Raw genomic sequence first — 17,310 nt, forward strand, 5'->3', positions numbered from 1 at the left:
AAAACCACTAATTGGCAGATAAGTGGCAAGGATACCTGGCCATGGGAGGTATGAACGAAAATGGAAAGCCTATCAAAACTTAGCAAAAGCATTAAATTTAATGTAGCTCGTACAGGCAAGACAGGCAAAACATCTGAAAAAAATAAAATAGTGGATAAAATGGCATCATGTTAAATTTGCTAGAGAACAAATTCAGAATGAATCAACAAGAATGGTGGCTTATACAGTCAAAAAACTTGAAAGCTTATGCTTAACACTAAAAAATAAGGAGAAATGGAGAAACAAACTAAACCAGGACAACCCTATGAGAATGACTATTATAAGGAACCCACAGCCAGGAGGTGGTTCACACCTTCAATCCCAACACTTGAAAAGCAGGTACATAAGAATTACAGTGATTTTAATTTAAAAGGTGCTTGCAAAAGGCAGGCTGAAGTTTAAAGGGAATGTCCTTTGTGATCTAAAAATAAATACACTTAAACCTGGAATCAATATGCAAAGAGGGGAATATAGGTATGTTTATCCACGCATACTAGGGTATATTGAGTTCCAAACTTTCAGGAGTTTAATTTCAATTGAAAGATACCTTCTCTGTTGCCAAAAAACATTCTGTCCTGGAAAAGATATAACCCGCCACAAAAGGAAGGCACCACCCACCCCACTAGGGTTAGGGTTGTGGTGGACTCCATGAAGGAAAGACTGCAGGGGGCTGGTGAGTTTCTTGAGGACAGCCCACCATCTTGCTTAGCTACTATGGGTGTACGCTGGAAAGGCTCGCCACCAGGGGCTTTGTCTCAGGATAGCTTCTTGCTTGTGCAAACAGTGGACACCTTTGGGCTTGATGGCTGTGCTCTACCTAATCAGGATTGCCCATTAATTTGACAAACACCACCCAAAGATCAGCCTCAGACCACAGGCTACTGGGATGTTCAAACTGTTGAGTTCATATGAGACTGACAAGAACATTTTACAGAACTTTGAACTCAAAAATATTTAATCCTAAGACTGCCCAATGCAACTAAGCTAGACATTGTAGAAAGCTTGGCAGAATTAGCTTCATTGTTGTAACCAGTTCTACTGTACTAGAGTTAAAACCTTTCCTTTTTAGATAAAAATGGGGAAATGCTACAGGATATTTGATTACACTGTGAGCCTCGAGATTGTGTTATTTATAGGAAAGCCTGTTTCTAGTTGTAGTGTGGCTCAGCCTTAGCAGATACCTTTAATCTAGTTGAATATTGTAGACAGGACTAAATGAAGTCAACCACAGTCAAGAGGCAGAGCAAGCAGCCAGTTGACAAGAAGTGAACATAGGATTATTAAGAAAAAAAAAATAGTCAGGAGCACAGATAGAGAGATGCACAGGAAGTAGAAAGGAGGTTATCTGAGATGGCACGAGAGAGGGAAATTCAGTGTGGGTCACTTTAGCCAAGAAGAAAGGTCACCTGGGTACTCTCTCTCTGCCCCTCTGAGCTAGCAGGTTTTCACGCCAGCATCTGGCTCCCGAGCCTTCATTGGTTAAAAATAAACACTTGAGGTTTTGTTTAAAACAAAAAATAAAAAACTTATCTTCCTCCCACAATTAAAATTTTGTTTAAAAACGACGTATCTTCCTCCCAAGTATTTGGCACTCTCGTGGAGGATGACACGTGCTGAAACATTTTTGAAAACATTAGAATTTCAGTCCGAGCTAAGTGGGTACATGAATGGAGGATAATGGGGCTCTGAACTCAGACAGGACGGTGAGAGAGATTACTTCTTACGATCTTTGTCCTTCTTTATGTTGGTGCACACCTGAGCCTGTGCTGACTCAGAAGCAGCCTTCATCTTATAAAAATCGATGATTTGTTCTTCTAATTTTCTCCTCTCTTCCTCCAGCTTCAGGATCTCCTCTTGCTGGATTCTCTTCAGGTGCTCGAACTTGTCCTGCAGCTATAAAATGAGAAGTAACCCTGTTGTCACAAAGATCCGTAAAACCCAAAAGGCAGACCATAACCCTAGAACAACGTATTTAAAACCCCTGGGCTTCCACGAGGAGTACAGAAGCTCTTAAGAGGGGTCAAGGATATCATTCCTGTACTCCTCAAGGTTTGGAAGTCGTTAGCAGTCACCTTTGGAGTAGCCCAAAAACTGTCAAAAGATAAAAAATTTAAAACTAAGCTTCTCATAATTCTAATGATTGGCTCCTACTTCTGCTTCTAGAGTCAGGCAGTGGGCCATTCTAATGGGCCTATTATATTAATATTTTATAATACTACATAAATCATAATGGGATGCCAAGAGGGTGAGCAAAGTCGGCATTTAAAGGAAGGAGGAGGAGCAGAAACCAGAAAGCCGAAACCAGGAGCAAAATCCAGATGGGTGTTTGAAAGTTTACTTTTCTTACAGGTTTAAAAGAGAAGCTTTCTTACACGAATTCAACTACATTCTCTCAAGAGTTTTTCTTGCAGTTGGTTCTCTCCTTCCACCATGGAGTTCCCAGGATCTAACTCAGGTCACCCAGCTCAGCATCAAGCACCCTTACTTGCTGAGTCACCTGTCTGGACCATAACTGGTTCCTTTTGAAGCTTCCTTTGATTATAGGTCGTTTAGCATAGGTGATTCCATTCTGGTGTCGTCTTGTACATTTTTTTAAAAAAATTGTAACAGATTATTATATTTACTCAATTATTCCTGATGGGATTCCAAGGATGGAATTCAGGTCATGAGGTTTGGTGGAAAGTGCAAAAGAGATATTTAATTAGCAAAGCACACAAGGTGCCATGTGGCTTGTATAAAAACTGCACATAGTAAAATGAGAGGCAGCAGAGATTAAAGATTGAATTCATAACTAAGTATAAATAGTAAAATTCTTGAAAGCTGAAATCAGCAATATGAGGAAGTTCTCAAAATAATGTTCAGAATATATCCAAGTAATCCTTTGCTAAAGAGATTAATATAGTAAGAAACAAGTTTTATTTGTCTATATAAGAATGGCCCTGGGCTGGTGAGATGGCTCAGTGAGTAAGAGCACCTGACTACTCTTCTGAAGGTCCAGAGTTCAAATCCCAGCAACCACATGGTGACTCACAACCACTTGAAATGAGATCTGACACCCTCTTCTGGTGTGTCTGAAGACAGCTACAGTGTACTTACATATAATAAATAAATAAATCTTAAAAAAAAAAAAAAAAGAATGTCCCTGAAGGGGTTGGGAGGTCTTGCAACAGGCTTGGTGTTCCAGGGACCTTGGGATTCACTACTGTGTACTGCCACAGTTCTCCTTAGCAACCCCAGCCTTAGTAATCAAGTGAGACCAGGCATGGCTTCATCTGATGCCCTTAGAAGGTTCAAGTTATAAATCTTGGGTTCTACTTCGTGATGCTAGTTCTGTGTACATGCACAAGGCGAGAGTTGTGGGATCAAGACGTCTTCACATAGATTTCAAAAGGTATCCTAGGTAGTCCCAAGCCTGGTCACAGGATTAAAGGTGCTACAGAGGGACTTCACTTATGACAACGCCTAATGGAGCTATGGAAATGAGGTAGTCCCCAAGATCCCTGTGGTGGTTTGATTACAACTGGCCCCATAGGTCCATAGAAATGGCACTATTAAGAGGTGTGGTCTTGCTGGGTGGTGGCGCATGCCTTTAATCCCAACACTTGGGAGGCAGAGGCAGGCGGATTTCTGAGTTCGAGGCCAGCGTGGTCTACAAAGTGAGTTCCAGGACAGCCAGGGTTATACAGAGAAACCCTATCTCAAAAAATAAAAGGGGGGTGTGGTCTTGTTGGAGTGGGTGTAGCTTTGTTGGAGGAAGTGCTTCACTAGGGGGTGGGCTTTGAGGTCTCAGTTACTGAAGACACACCCACTGTCTCTCTTTGCCTGTTTGTTGCCTGTGGCTCCAGATGTAGAAGATGGAGACGGAAGAGGAGCTATCTCTCCGTCACTGTCTGCCTGTGCATTGCCATGCTTCCTGCCATGATAATGGACTAAACCTCTGAACTGTAAGCCAGCCCCAGAGTTGCCATGGTCATGGGGTCTCTTCACAGCAATAAACCCCTAAGACAATCCTGGATCTGTAGGGTTCCCAGCATGCAACTCCATTCTGGGAGAGCGATACGCAGCACAGGTGCTGGGTGAATGGAGAGTGCAGACCCTGCCCGATTATATCAGAAAAAGAAAAAAAGAAAAGTGCAAAATGCTTAGGGAAAAAAAAACATATCATTTCAGCTTACAATTTCATAAGGGCTATATTAAGATCCTATAAAGTGAATAGCTGCTTTTAGAGAGATGTAAAGTTTCTTCCAAAATAAAAACCCACTAGTCTCTAGAATGTATCCCCTAGAGGAACAAGAAGGGGAGACTGGGTGTGAGGTGGGTAGTACATGCCTCCTTCTCTGCATCCTTAAAGGTCAACTCCTTCTCCTTGACTCGCTGCATGAACGTCTGCTTGAGTTCTTCCTCCTCCTTCTGACACTGAGTGTGGAACTCTCGTCTCTTGGCTTCATACATCTCTTGAAAACTGAAAGTGAGAATGTTTGTTATTCTAGGTTAGTCTCCTATGTAAGTGCTAATAAATGACCAGGGGGGTGGCAAGCTGGGGAAGAGTTCTTGCTGAGCGGAAAGACCTGAGCTGACCCCCAGGTTCCATCCTCACGGTAGGAGAAAAGAGGCTCCTGCACTCTGTCCTCTGAGAGAAAAGAGGCTCCTGCTCTCTGTCCTCTGACCTCCGCCATGTATGCACACACAGATGCATACAAAACAAAGGTTAAAAATAATTATTTTTAAGTGCTAATGTGAATTAGCATGTGAACTATAAATCTGTATTTCCAAAGTGTTGCTCACCAATAGTCTGTGTAGTGACACCCCAAATTTCTGTATGAGGAGATGTAAAAACTGAGACATTAATTACGTGAGTATATGACCGAGCATGAAAATTTGAAACATCATGTCCATGATTTCTGCTGTCCTGGCACTCACTCTGTAGACCAGGCTGACCTCGAACTCAGAAATCTGCCTGCCTCTGCCTCCCAAGTGCTGGGATTAAAGGCGTGCGCCACCACTGCCTGGCATGTCAGTGATTTCTTATTCCCGTAGTTGATGTTTTATTTCCCTGGGGGGAAGGGATTGGTAGTGGTGGTGGCAGTGGTTTAGTTTAAGGTTTTGTTTGTTTGTTTGTGCTGCTTTCCTTTTGAGACAGAGTCTCACTATGCAGCTCTGGCTGGCCTGGAGCTCACTATGCAGAACAAGCTGTCCTTCAACTTAGAGACTCATCTACCTCTACCTCCCAAGTGCTGAGATTAAAGGTACATACCGGCCGGGAGTGGTGGCGCACGCCTTTAATCCCAGCACTTGGGAGGCAGAGGCAGGTGGATTTCTGAGTTCGAGGCCAGCCTGGTCTACAGAGTGAGTTCCAGGACAGCCAAGGCTACACAGAGAAACCCTGTCTCGGAAAAAAACAAAAACAAAAAAAACCAAAGGTACATACCACCACATTCAGATGTTTAATAATAATCTTTTATTATTATTATTATTATTATTATTACTTTTATATTTTTTCAGTCTAGCCATTACTCCCCTTTTTGTTCCCCCTCCCACAGCTCCTCATTCCACTCCTCCTCCCCACTGTCTCCAAGAGGATGTCCCCCCATCCCCATCAGGACTCCTCACTCCCCTCGAGTCTCTCAAGAGTTAGACGCATCTTCTCCCACTAACTCCAGATCAGGCAGTCCTCTGCTATATATGCCTCTTATCTCTTGGACAACAGTATTTTAGGAAAACTAAATATAACTAAGTATGAGACTGGTTTCAAAAATAATCCAGATAAAGACATCCTTTAAAAAATAATTCACTTAGTTTAGGGTTAAGGAGAAGATTTGGTGTGCTGTGGTTCTCAGTTTCAGGGTTATGACCCCCACAGGGGTCATATATCACATATATATTTTCATCATGATCCATAACAGTAGCAAAATTATAGGTATGAAGTAGTAACAAAATGATTTTTTGATTGGGGGTCACCACAACAATGTAGTGATATGTCAAGTGAAGGCTTTATGTCTGGCTTTTTGGAAAGCCTTTGTGTCTGCCTTTGACTGAGATGTTTCAGTAAAGCCTGTGCTATGTTTGGGTTAATCAGTAGAGTTAATAAGACAACATGCCAGGCAGTGGTGGCACACACACAACTTTAATCCCAGCACTTGGGAGGCAGAGACAGGCAGATTTCAGAGTTCGAGGCCAGTCTGGTCTACAGAGTGAGTTCCAGGACAGCCAAGGCTACACAGAGAAACCCTGTCTCGAAAAAAAAAAAAATCAGACAACATTGAAGAATGTTATCTGTCTGGGAGGGCTGCACTTGGTACTACATGGGAACTCGCAGCTGCACAGACCTCGGTCCTAAGACGCTCCTAGCAAACCTGGAGTTCTTAGTTTTGATTATGGCTAGCCATGGTCGAAAGGGACTGAGATTTGTGTGGCTTGTCTGTTCTCACGGGCAGCAAGGACAAGATAACGTTGATAGCTGGAACTTTTCCCAGCCCCAGTTAACCTTGTAGAATGTTTGACTACAATAACTGGACTGAGCTAGCTGGGAATCAGTCTTTTCCAAGGCTGAACCCCTTCTGCTCCTTCAGGAAATGAGGGCTTGACAAGCTTCTCTCTCTATTGCAGCACTTACAACAGCCCAACAGCCAAACATCAATCAATACTGAGAGGCCAAGTCTTTTTTTTGGGTTGGGTTTTTCTGTTTGGTTGGTTTTTTGTTTGTTTTGGGTTTTGGTTTTTTTTCAAGACAGGGTTTCTCTGTATAGCCCTGACTGTCCTGTAACTCACTCTGTAGACCAGGCTGGCCTCGAACTCAGAAATCCACCTGCCTCTGCCTCCCAAGTGCTGGGATTAAAGGCGTGCACCATCACCGCCCAGCTGAGGTCAAGTCTTTTAAGTTCAGACTTTATCTTAGAGAACCTGGCCTAAGTTTGAACTCAGGTAAACTAACAGGTTGGTACCTAGCATTCGTTTCCAAGTTGTCCCCCCAACAACCTAGCTCCCGAACCTAGCTCCAGTCTCTAGGCTCATCCCTAATAAGACCAGCTTTTCCAGGTTACACCGTCAACAAGACCAGCATCTCCGGTTACTCCCCAAAACAAACCTGCACCGCCAGGTTACAAGTCCATCTCCTGCCTAACAACCACCCATGCAGAGGGGAGCAGAAATTAAGTTTATGACATGGCTCCTCCACCACCAAAACCATCCTGCATGTCGGTGGTGCATTGGGGGTGCCCAAGCTAGCTTGAATAGAATTAAGACCCTACTGTGAGTTACATCAGATTGGTTCCTGTCTGGGTTTTGATGGCTCACTACCGTTTCCCTGGCACTACCATACAAAAATGGGAAAGTGTATGAGAAGCACTGGCTCAGTCGGTAGAATGGCCCCACCACACACGCTCACGGGGATCTGGGTTTGGCTCCTAGAAAGCCCAGTGAAAACCCATCAAAGCTGCATGGCAGCCATGTATGTCTATAACTCCAGGGCTGTGAAAAGATTCAGGAGGATCCTGGGGCTCAATGGCCAGATAAGCTAACCAAATCTGCAAACTCCAGGTTTAATGAGTGATCCTGTCTCAAAAGGGAAGACACAGAGAGATTGAGGAAGCCACTCGACAAGAACTTCCAGCCCACAACAACAAAGTGCTGTAGGGCCATGTCCCTCCCAGTCTGACATTCCCTCCAAATTAAAGTATTTACCTCAGGAAGGAATGGCAACCTCATAAGGGTAGTAAACAGGAGGTCTCATACCCAAGAGAACAACGACAATAAAAATCAGAGAGGTTTCTGAGAGCCCCTACCAACTGTGTAAAAGGAGACAGCGTTTGCTGAGGTGGACACTCTGTGGATAGAGACATGTTTTGACTGTGGAATTGTCTGTGAGGTCAGGAGAACACCAGGGTGGTAGTTTCCCAGAGTTGTCTCCACCCATGTCCAAATTTGTTAAAAACCTAAAAATTCACGAAGAGCCACGACCTCATTCTTGAAGTGAGCATGCCTTGTTTTATGGGAGTTCTAAATGATCAACTCAGATGTAACATCAGTTTCTTTTTAAAGATGCTCACTTTGAGATGTATGTGTGTGAGTGTTGATTTACTCGTGTATGTCTTGTGCATGCCAGGTGCCCACACAAGCCAGAAGGGGGTGCTAGAACTGGAGTCACAGATGATCACCAGTCACCACGTGGATGCTGGGAATTGAACCTAGCTTCTCTATAACAGCGCTCCCAACCACGGAGCCATCTCTCCAGCCCACTAGCCATGCCTGCACTCACCTCACTGGCCGGTTGTCTGGGCCCGTGTCACTGAAGCCCAGCTTCTGCAGCCTGTTGCTCCTGTAACATTCATAATGCTGAGTGTGGGTTTGATCTTTCAGATCTTCCATATTAGTGGACAGAAGCAAATCCCGGAGCTTCACAAAGTCACAGTGGTTTTCATTTTCCACTTGTCCAAAAAAAAAAAAAAATCAGTAATAAATTCATTATGGAGGGTTTCTATTATTTTCCCGAATAAGCTTTCTACCATCTGGATATTCTCTTTTTTTGTTGTTGTTTTTTTTGTTTGTTTGTTTGTTTTTGTTTTTTCGAGACAGGGTTTCTCTGTGTAGCCCTGGCTGTCCTGGAACTCACTTTGTAGACCAGGCTGGCCTCGAACTCAGAAATCCGCCTGCCTCTGCCTCCCGAGTGCTGGGATTAAAGGCGTGCGCCACCATGCCCGGCTACTCATCTGGATATTCTCAACCCAAACATTTTGCTCTGTTTAATGATGTCTCCAAGTTTTCCTCGCTCATTTTCATTCATTCATTCTCTCTCTCTCTCTCTCTCTCTCTCTCTCTCTCTCTCTCTCTCTCTCTCTCTCTCTCTCTCTCTCTCTCTCTCTCTCTCTCTCTCACACACACACACACACACACACACCTTGCATATCTCAACAAAACCTACCAGCTCACCAATTATTTCTCCTATGATTTTAGCCTATGTGATATTTGTCCTTGGCTATCAACCTGACATCCCTGGGAAAGAATTGCCCCCATCAGATTGGCCTGTGTGTGGGCATGTCTGTCTGCTGGGTAGGTTCTTGATTACTAATTAATGTAGGAGGGCCCAGCCCACTTTGGGAGGTGCCACGCTGGGCAGGTGGATCTAGGTGGCAGTTCAGTGACACTTTTAGGTACCAATATTTATCCTTTAGCTTTGTTAAAGTGAGTCCCAGCATTGTGAATGGCATGTTTCAGGAAGGCAGAGGTCCTGTGCATATGACTCATTGGTTAGACATGGAGATTTGGAAGCTATGGGGCTAAGTCAACGACTGGCAGTTTCCTATAGGGAAGGATCATAGCTGCTCCAAGTCAACAGTTCCTAACCTGTGGGTCCTGACCCCTGTAGGGGTCAACCAGGCCTTTCACAGAGGCTGCATATCAGATATCCTGTATATCAGCTATTTACACTGTTATTCATAACAGTATCAAAACTACAGTTAGGAGGTAGCAACGAAGATAATTTGAAGGTTGGGGGTCTCTACAACTTGAGGAACTGTATTAAAGGGTCTCAGCATTATGAAGGTTGAGAACCAGTGTCACATAGGAAAGGACCATAGTCACTCGAAAAAGAAGCTTAAATGAAAGGACTCTGTGTCCCTCATCAGCAACTGCCAACTACAAGTTAGCTGGAGTTTTATCAGCCCTGGCTCAGATTAAAATGCTATTTCGAGAGCATTGATGACACAGTCCATATTGATTTCATCATCTTGAAACACAATCTCATATTTACCTTGCAAAACACCCCAGGGGTAATGGCGGCCTTTGACCATTCTCTTTCCAACTTTGACCTCCTCCATACTTCCTACTACAGCAAACGGTAACAGCCCCTGAACAAGCATAAATGATACAAGTTAAACTCCCTCCAAATGATACGGCTTGCTCGGTTTCTCTTTTCTTTCTGGGATATAAAGTACAGAGGTGAAGTAGTTTAGTACATTCAACCACACAAATAATCTATCCTGTGTCAGATTTTAATACTTGGCAGAAAATAAGTACTAATTGTTTTTTTATAAGCATTAACCCCAGGCTGACATATAATTAAAAATTACCTACTTAGTATTTCCTAAAACAAGGCATCCTGATGCACGCAATACAAAGATAAAAAGAATTGGGTTGTTAATACATATAATTTTTTTCACATTTTCTTTACAGTAAACACGAAGACAATATAGAGGAGTTGTTATGAAAACTATTTTTTTTATTTTCTTTTTGTGTTTTATTTTGGTTTTGGCTTTCAAAACAGTTTCTCTTTGTAGCCCTGGCTGTCCTGGAACTCACTCTGTAAACCAGGCTAGCCCTCTCAGACGCTGGGATCAAAGATGTGCGCCACCATGCCTGGCTGAAAACTAATTCTTTTAGGATTTATTTTATTTATATGAGTATACTGTTGCTATCTTCACCAGAAGAGGACATCGGATCCCATTATAGATGATTAGAAGCCACCATGTGGTTGCTGGAAATTGAACATAGCATTGAACGATGCTTTTAACCACTGAGCCATAGTTTATAAGTTAACAGATGAATCTATTAAAAGTAAAAATTAAGCTGGGCTTGATAGTGCATATCTTTAATCCCAGCACTAAGATGGCAGAGGCATATGGCTCTCTGTGAGTTCAAGACCAGACTGGTTTACTGAATGAGTTTCGGACTGCCCAGACTAATAAACGGTATTGTATATGTCTTCAGGAGGGCTAGGGAGATAGTTTCATTGATCAAGTGCTTCCTGCGTAAGCATAAGGTCCTGAGTCTGATAAGAAAACCAGGCATGGTGGCACATGTTTGTACTGTCAGCACTGGGGAAATGAGAACAGGAAAATGGACCCGAGGGACTTGCCAGTCAGCCACCCTAGCCTTGGTAAGATCTCAGCCAATGAGAGACCCCGTCTTAAAAACAAAAGCAGACGACTGAGAAACAACACCAGAAGTTGTGCCCTGGCTTTCACATGTGCATGTACACACACACACACACACACACACACACACACACTATGTGCCTGCTCACATGAACAGGCATATGCACACAGAAGAAATTCAATGGTGCTTTTACATGTCAAGAACACACTGTGTATTTCAAAAACTTGACAGAAAATCTTTTGAAAGAAGATTCTAGGTTTAAATGTTATGCAGTATATACATATAGACATATAGACATATAGACAAATACTACATGGTATCCCAGTCATACATGCAATATATACATATAGACATATAGACAAATACTACATGGTATCCCTGTCATACATGCAATATANACAAATACTACATGGTATCCCTGTCATACATGCAATATATACATATAGACATATAGACAAATACTACATGGTATCCCAGTCATACATGCAATATAGACATATATACATATAGACAAATACTACACGGTATCCCAGTCATACAGAATTTTGTGGGTTTTTTTTTTTAATCAACTAAAAATAAACTCAAATGAACTTTTAAAAATGCTTTTTATTTGCTTGTTCTTTCTTTGATCATTTATTTTTATTTTATGTCCATTGGTGGGTTTGCCTGCATGTATGTCTATTGAGGGTGTCAGCTCTTGAAGTTACAGACAGTTGTGAGCTGTCATGTGGGTGCTGGGAATTGAACTTGGGTCCCCTGGAAAAGTAGTCAGTAGTAGAGTCTTCACCCTTCATCAAGGAAGCCTCTCTTTGCAGTGGAGCGAGAGCTTTCCAGAAAACCACAACCCATAAAAATATAGAGTTGGGGACTACAGTCCCAACAGATGCATCTACAATATGACTCTGGAACAGAAATCCCAGTACTCAGGTAGTGAAAGTGGGAGAATCCGGGATTTCAGGTCAGCCTTATACATGCCACAGTAAATTCAAGGCCAACTGGGCTATGTGAAACCCTGCCAAGAAAGGATGGAAAGGGAGGAAGGAGGGATGAAGGGAGAGGGGAGAGGGATGAAAGGGAGAGGGAGACAGGGAAAGTGGGAGGGACAGAGGGGAGGCAAGAGAATTTCCACAATGTATTTTGAGGAAAAATGCATTGCTTGTCAGATAGAAGAGAGAAAGCACAGGCAGCGTCCCACTTACCGAGCTGTTCACTTGAGCACTCGCATCGTCATCGACCTGGAACTGATATATCTGGATGCCATTGCTGTTCAGCTCGCTCATTATGTTGTTCTTGAACCTCTGTAGGTCGTTCTTTGAAAGTGAGTCAGCTTTGGCAATCAAGGGTATGATGTTCACCTGTTAAGGAGGAAGAAGATCAAATTTCACTATAATTCACTATCTTTCAGTCTAAACCCTGAACCTAAAAAATAAAAAAAAAAAACAAAAACAAAAACAAAAACAAAAACCACCTGTATATGATTTGTTGTTGCTGCTGCTGCTGTGACAGAATCTTCGATGGAATTCCAGGAAGAATGCTAGGCGTACCCACAGCTCTGCCCCCATCATGCTTGGCCACAGAGAATTTCCTGTTTGGGGGAGTGCTGAGGACTAAACCTCAAGCCTTGACTGTTCGAGGTCAACGTTCTACCTTTGAGCTGTATTTTGAGCCCTCATCTTTTATCAGAACTCCGGTTTAGAAGTCTTAATCACAAGATCTTTTCTAAAAATCCCATGCCCCCGTGCCTCTGGAATTAGTATGATTTAAGTGGTCGAACAAACCTCATATTAAAATGTGGGGGTAGAGAGTTCCTCTCTCAGTGGTCATTCATGTAACTATTTCTCCATAAATGTGTATTAACCAATATCTTTCATACACCTTGGCTCTATCCAATTTAGAGCTACATGTGTTTAAGTCTGTTATATGGTGCAAATGAATAGATATCAGCTTTGAGCTCAAATCACATTTGATGAAAAGACCTCACATTAAAATGTGTGTGTGTGGGGGGGGAGAGTTTCTTTCTTAGTGGTCATTAACGTAACTCTTTCTCCGTAAATGTATATTAACCAATATCTTTCATACACTTTGGCTCTACCCAGTTCAGAGCTATATGTATTTAAGTCTATTATATGGTGCAAATGAATAGATATCAGCTTTGAGCTCAAATCACATTTGTTCAAATCCTTGGGCAAATCCCACATTTTCCAAACATGCTAAACTGAGGTGGGGGTAGATCTAATAAATGAGTAGAAAAAAATAAATGAACAGAATTTAATCTAAACTTGTAATATACCTTATAACTATTTATGTTATATAACATATATAATAAATAATATATATCACATATAATAGATATCATGATACATAACAGTTATATATCATATAATAGTTATGTTATAGCTATTATATATCATATATAATAGATATATCATATATTATATACCATAATATCTGTTATATATGACATGCAATATAGTTAATCTTCTATGAGAATACATGCTCACAATAAATTCAAGCAGTGGAGATTAGAATGAAAGTCAAGGTTAGAAATGAAAGTATTCTGGTGTGAGTTCTGACCTTGAGGAGAATTTGAGGAAGCTATGAGCAGTTTAGCATGTGTTTCCATGCAACCATATTATAAATGGTCATTTTTAAGATTAAAAGCTTAGTGGTGAAACAGATGAAAACTTTAAATTCAAGAGATTGAGAAGACTTGAGATAAAACACCCATCATCTATTGTCCAACCACTGTCCTTATGAATAAGATGAACCCAGCCTTCAGTTAATTCTTCCATACAGCATGGGCCCTCTGTGCGAACTGGAGAACAGGCTGAATATGTTGGAGCAGAAGTACAGGATCATGTATGCTGTTAAGGACCTGGCCACTCCTGCAGTACATTCTGGGTAAGAGGGACAGTCACATACATCATGTGGCTGTAGATACTTGCTAGGGGCCTGAGCCTAGAGCCTCTCCAAGCCTCAATGACAGGATGCCCACTGCCTCAAGTACTGAGCCACTGGTTCTGGCACCTAGAGCAAGGATCTTATCTTGTCCTTTATACCATGAACTCATAAAAATGTAAAGAATTTTCTAAAACCCCGGAGATAAGAAGTCTGTCAAAGGAAATCCAATTTCGTATGATAGCACCTGCAATACCTTGGAGGCTGTGGCAGGAGGATCATGAATTCTAGAAGGACTTGAGCTACAAATAAGTTCCCCTGTGAACAAGGCAAGTCTACATGTCTCTTAGTATCCCTCAAGGTCTTGTCTGGGGTCTTTTTTTCTTTAGCAGGCTGCAGCTTCCTGTGTGTTCTGTACTCTGAATCTCCTCTGAGAGAATTTGAAGCCAGAAGCAGAAAAACTTCAAGTTTCATTTGGTCAATGGTACCAGGCAAGGGGGTCATAGGATTATAGTATCATACAGCAAATTCAATTTTAAAAATATATACAAATGGCTGTCATCTGATTAGAATTCAGTCGCAGGAAAAAAATAATTTTTAGTGTTTTTTCCTGTATCTCTTTCTCTCCAAACAGGTAACATTGTCTTGTTCTGTTTTTTATTGCTGCTGTTTTTGTTTTGTTTTTTTGTTCTGAGACAAATTCTCACTCTGCAATTCAGGCTGCCTAAAGACTACTGTAGTCCAGGCTGGCCTCAAACTCACAGCTATCCCCCTGCCTCATCCCTGTAACTACTGAGATTACAGGGGTGCATCCTAATGCTCCAAGCAGTCATTGTTTTCATTAGTTTTACCTGGCATGATAGCTAAAGATGAATTCTATCAAATGTTAAATTTCCCTCCCCCTAAATATTATATATTTATGTCTTAACCTTCTAGCTCTTAAAAAAAAAGTATTCATATTTGTAATAGAAACTTTTAGGTTACGCTGTTGTAGTGGGGTCTAATCCAGAATGATTACCAACCTGTGTTGGTAATGATTCCCAAAACTGAGTTGGGAAAATCAGCATGTTAAAGCCAACCTTAGCTACATAGCAAGTTCAAGGCCAGCCTGGGCTATATAAGACCATGTCTTTAAAAAAAAAAAAAAAAAAAGAATGTTGTACATACAGACACCAGAGATAGGTCACATGAGGAAAAGCAAAACAGTGTTTAAACCATCCACTCTATGGCATTTTGTTAGGAACGTCCTAGAAAATCTATTCAAATGCTTTCAAGAGCAACAGGAAAAAATATTCAAATATATGCACACATATATATGCATATAAATGCTTCAAGATGCATTGAACCTTGAAGAGACTCAAGCAGCTCTCACACACCCTTCTGTCAATGCTCTTCATTGTTAGCAGGTCCAGGGACTTGAGGGAATGTCCTGTAGGGGTGATGAAATAAAGGCAGACATGGATGCGAGAATCGTGATAGTCAGCTAAGGATCGCTTGATCTTCAGCTCCTCCTGGAGGTACGCTTCAAACTGAGCATCTAGGTAGTCAACGACTGGCTGGTAGCTTAAAAAAAAAAAACATTTAGCAGAACATTAATAACATCAAAATCTGATGTCTTACTATGAGGTAATCAATACTATGTGCTCTGAACAGTTTGCTACTGGATAAAATTGATGCATTTCATGGCCATATAATTTCAGGTCCAGGGGTGGGAGTGGCTCCGTTGGTAGGAGGCATGATAGCCAAGTCCTAATCCCTGAGGAATGTGATTTTATTTTGGGGGAAATGGAATTACAGATGTAATTTTAAAATTCAAAGCTGGTTATAACCACACAGTTCTGTAATCCTAACACCAGGAGGCTGGGACAGGAGGACACTGCTCTGAGACAGACTAGCCTGGATTACTTAGTGAATTCAAAGCTAGCCTGGGCTACATGGCAAATCCCAGGCTCAAGAGAGAAAGCAAGAATCAAACAAACATAAATTTGACAAAAATGTCATGGAGACCCTCAATGCACATCTTCAGTCCAGTGACGGTTGTCCTTCAAGAAAGGACCTCCACCGACAATATGCTTCCTGCACAACACACCGCCCATGTGCAAGTCTGCAGGGCATTATTTATTTATCTATTTGTTTGTTTGTTTGTTTTACTGATGATCCATATGGGAGGGTAGAGCTTGCCTCAGGTGGTGCCTAGATGGTATAAGAAAGGAGGCTGAGCAAGCCACAAAGAGCACGCCAGTAAACATCACTCTTCTATGACTTCTGCTTCAGTTTCTCACACAATGGACTATGTCTGGGGATGTGCATGCCAAATTAATGCTTTTCTGCCCAAGTTGCTTTTGGTCATGGTTTTCATCATAACAATAGAAACCGAACCAGGACAGTAGCCCAGGCTGGTGGAAAGCTCACAGCAAATCCGCCTGCTTCAGGCACACCCAGCTCTGACTCCTTGATTCCGAATTTTTGGACTGTGGGACTGTGAAGGAATAGGATTCTGTGGTTTGAAGCATTGGTTTAGGGTGATTTATTACAGTGGATTGCAGCAACTAATAGAAGACACACTGTGGGTCTTATTTTACCACAGAACAAAGTGTGTAGGGCTAAACTGATTTCTAAAACGATGTTCATATTCTACAAGTAACTATGTAAAGTAACATGCCATATGCCTTTGCTTCGTCCTTTTTCTGCCTAGTCCTCATTCAAACCATGTCCTGAAATAGTAAAATAATAGTTTTCATTTAGTCTTCTCAGTAAAGGAAAAAATACTAATTTTTAGAGCTATCTGGCATCAAATCAAGCATGGTGGTACACACCTTCAATCCCAGCACTTCGGAGGCAGAGGTAGGCAGATATCTGTGGGTTCAAGGTTACCCTAATTCTGTATAATGAGTTCCAGGCCAGTCAGTGCTGCATAGTAATACCCTGGTTAAAAAAAAAAAAATCTCTACTTCATTTTTAAATGGAAGAAACACATCATAATAAAGTCTAAATGCCTTTTGTGCTGACTTTAAAATTTAATTTAAAAAAAGTAAGAAACCACCAACCTGGCTTCCTTGTTTATCTGATCACCATACCCAACTGTCTTCACAACAGTCAATCTCAGTGGAATATTTCTTTCCAGAAGTTCATATGTCTTTACCGTCAGTCCAACCTTCGAGTAGAAATGAGAGGACTTGGTCTCTTTTAGATTTGTATTGAACAGTGTATTGATCAGGGTTGATTTTCCAATTCCAGTTTCTCCTGTAGGGAACAAAGTCATCATCACAGAGGCATAAGAGTATGCTGAACCTCAACCACCAGCTCCAGTGGGAGTGGCATTATTTGAGAAGGATTAGGGGGTGTGGCCTTTTGGAGGAGGTGTGTCACTGGGGCAGACCTTGACATTTTAAAAGTCCAATCTGGGCCTAGAGTCAACCTCTCTCTTCTCTCTCTCTCTCTCTCTCTCTCTCTCTCTCTCTCTCTCTCTCTCTCTCTCTTTCTCTCTCTCTCTCTCTCCCCTCT

At 41.9% G+C, this 17,310-nt stretch overlaps 1 protein-coding gene across 1 annotated transcript in view; it reads right to left on the reverse strand.

The window, feature by feature from the left end:
- Positions 1-1,180: 1,180 nt before the first annotated feature.
- The window catches only part of Septin14 (septin 14), a 23,868-nt gene continuing 7,738 nt past the window's right edge, over positions 1,181-17,310 (reverse strand). The window contains exons 4-10 of the mRNA XM_021162420.2: positions 16,854-17,049; positions 15,183-15,369; positions 12,108-12,263; positions 9,785-9,881; positions 8,294-8,462; positions 4,369-4,501; positions 1,181-1,932 (exon numbers count right to left, since the gene is read on the reverse strand). Coding sequence (XP_021018079.1) covers positions 1,753-1,932; positions 4,369-4,501; positions 8,294-8,462; positions 9,785-9,881; positions 12,108-12,263; positions 15,183-15,369; positions 16,854-17,049 — 1,118 coding nt within the window. The 3' untranslated portion in view covers positions 1,181-1,752. The remainder of the gene's footprint in view (positions 1,933-4,368; positions 4,502-8,293; positions 8,463-9,784; positions 9,882-12,107; positions 12,264-15,182; positions 15,370-16,853; positions 17,050-17,310) is intronic.

Source organism: Mus caroli, chromosome 5 (genome assembly GCF_900094665.2).
Source record: "Mus caroli chromosome 5, CAROLI_EIJ_v1.1, whole genome shotgun sequence".
NCBI classification, from domain to species: domain Eukaryota; kingdom Metazoa; phylum Chordata; class Mammalia; order Rodentia; family Muridae; genus Mus; species Mus caroli.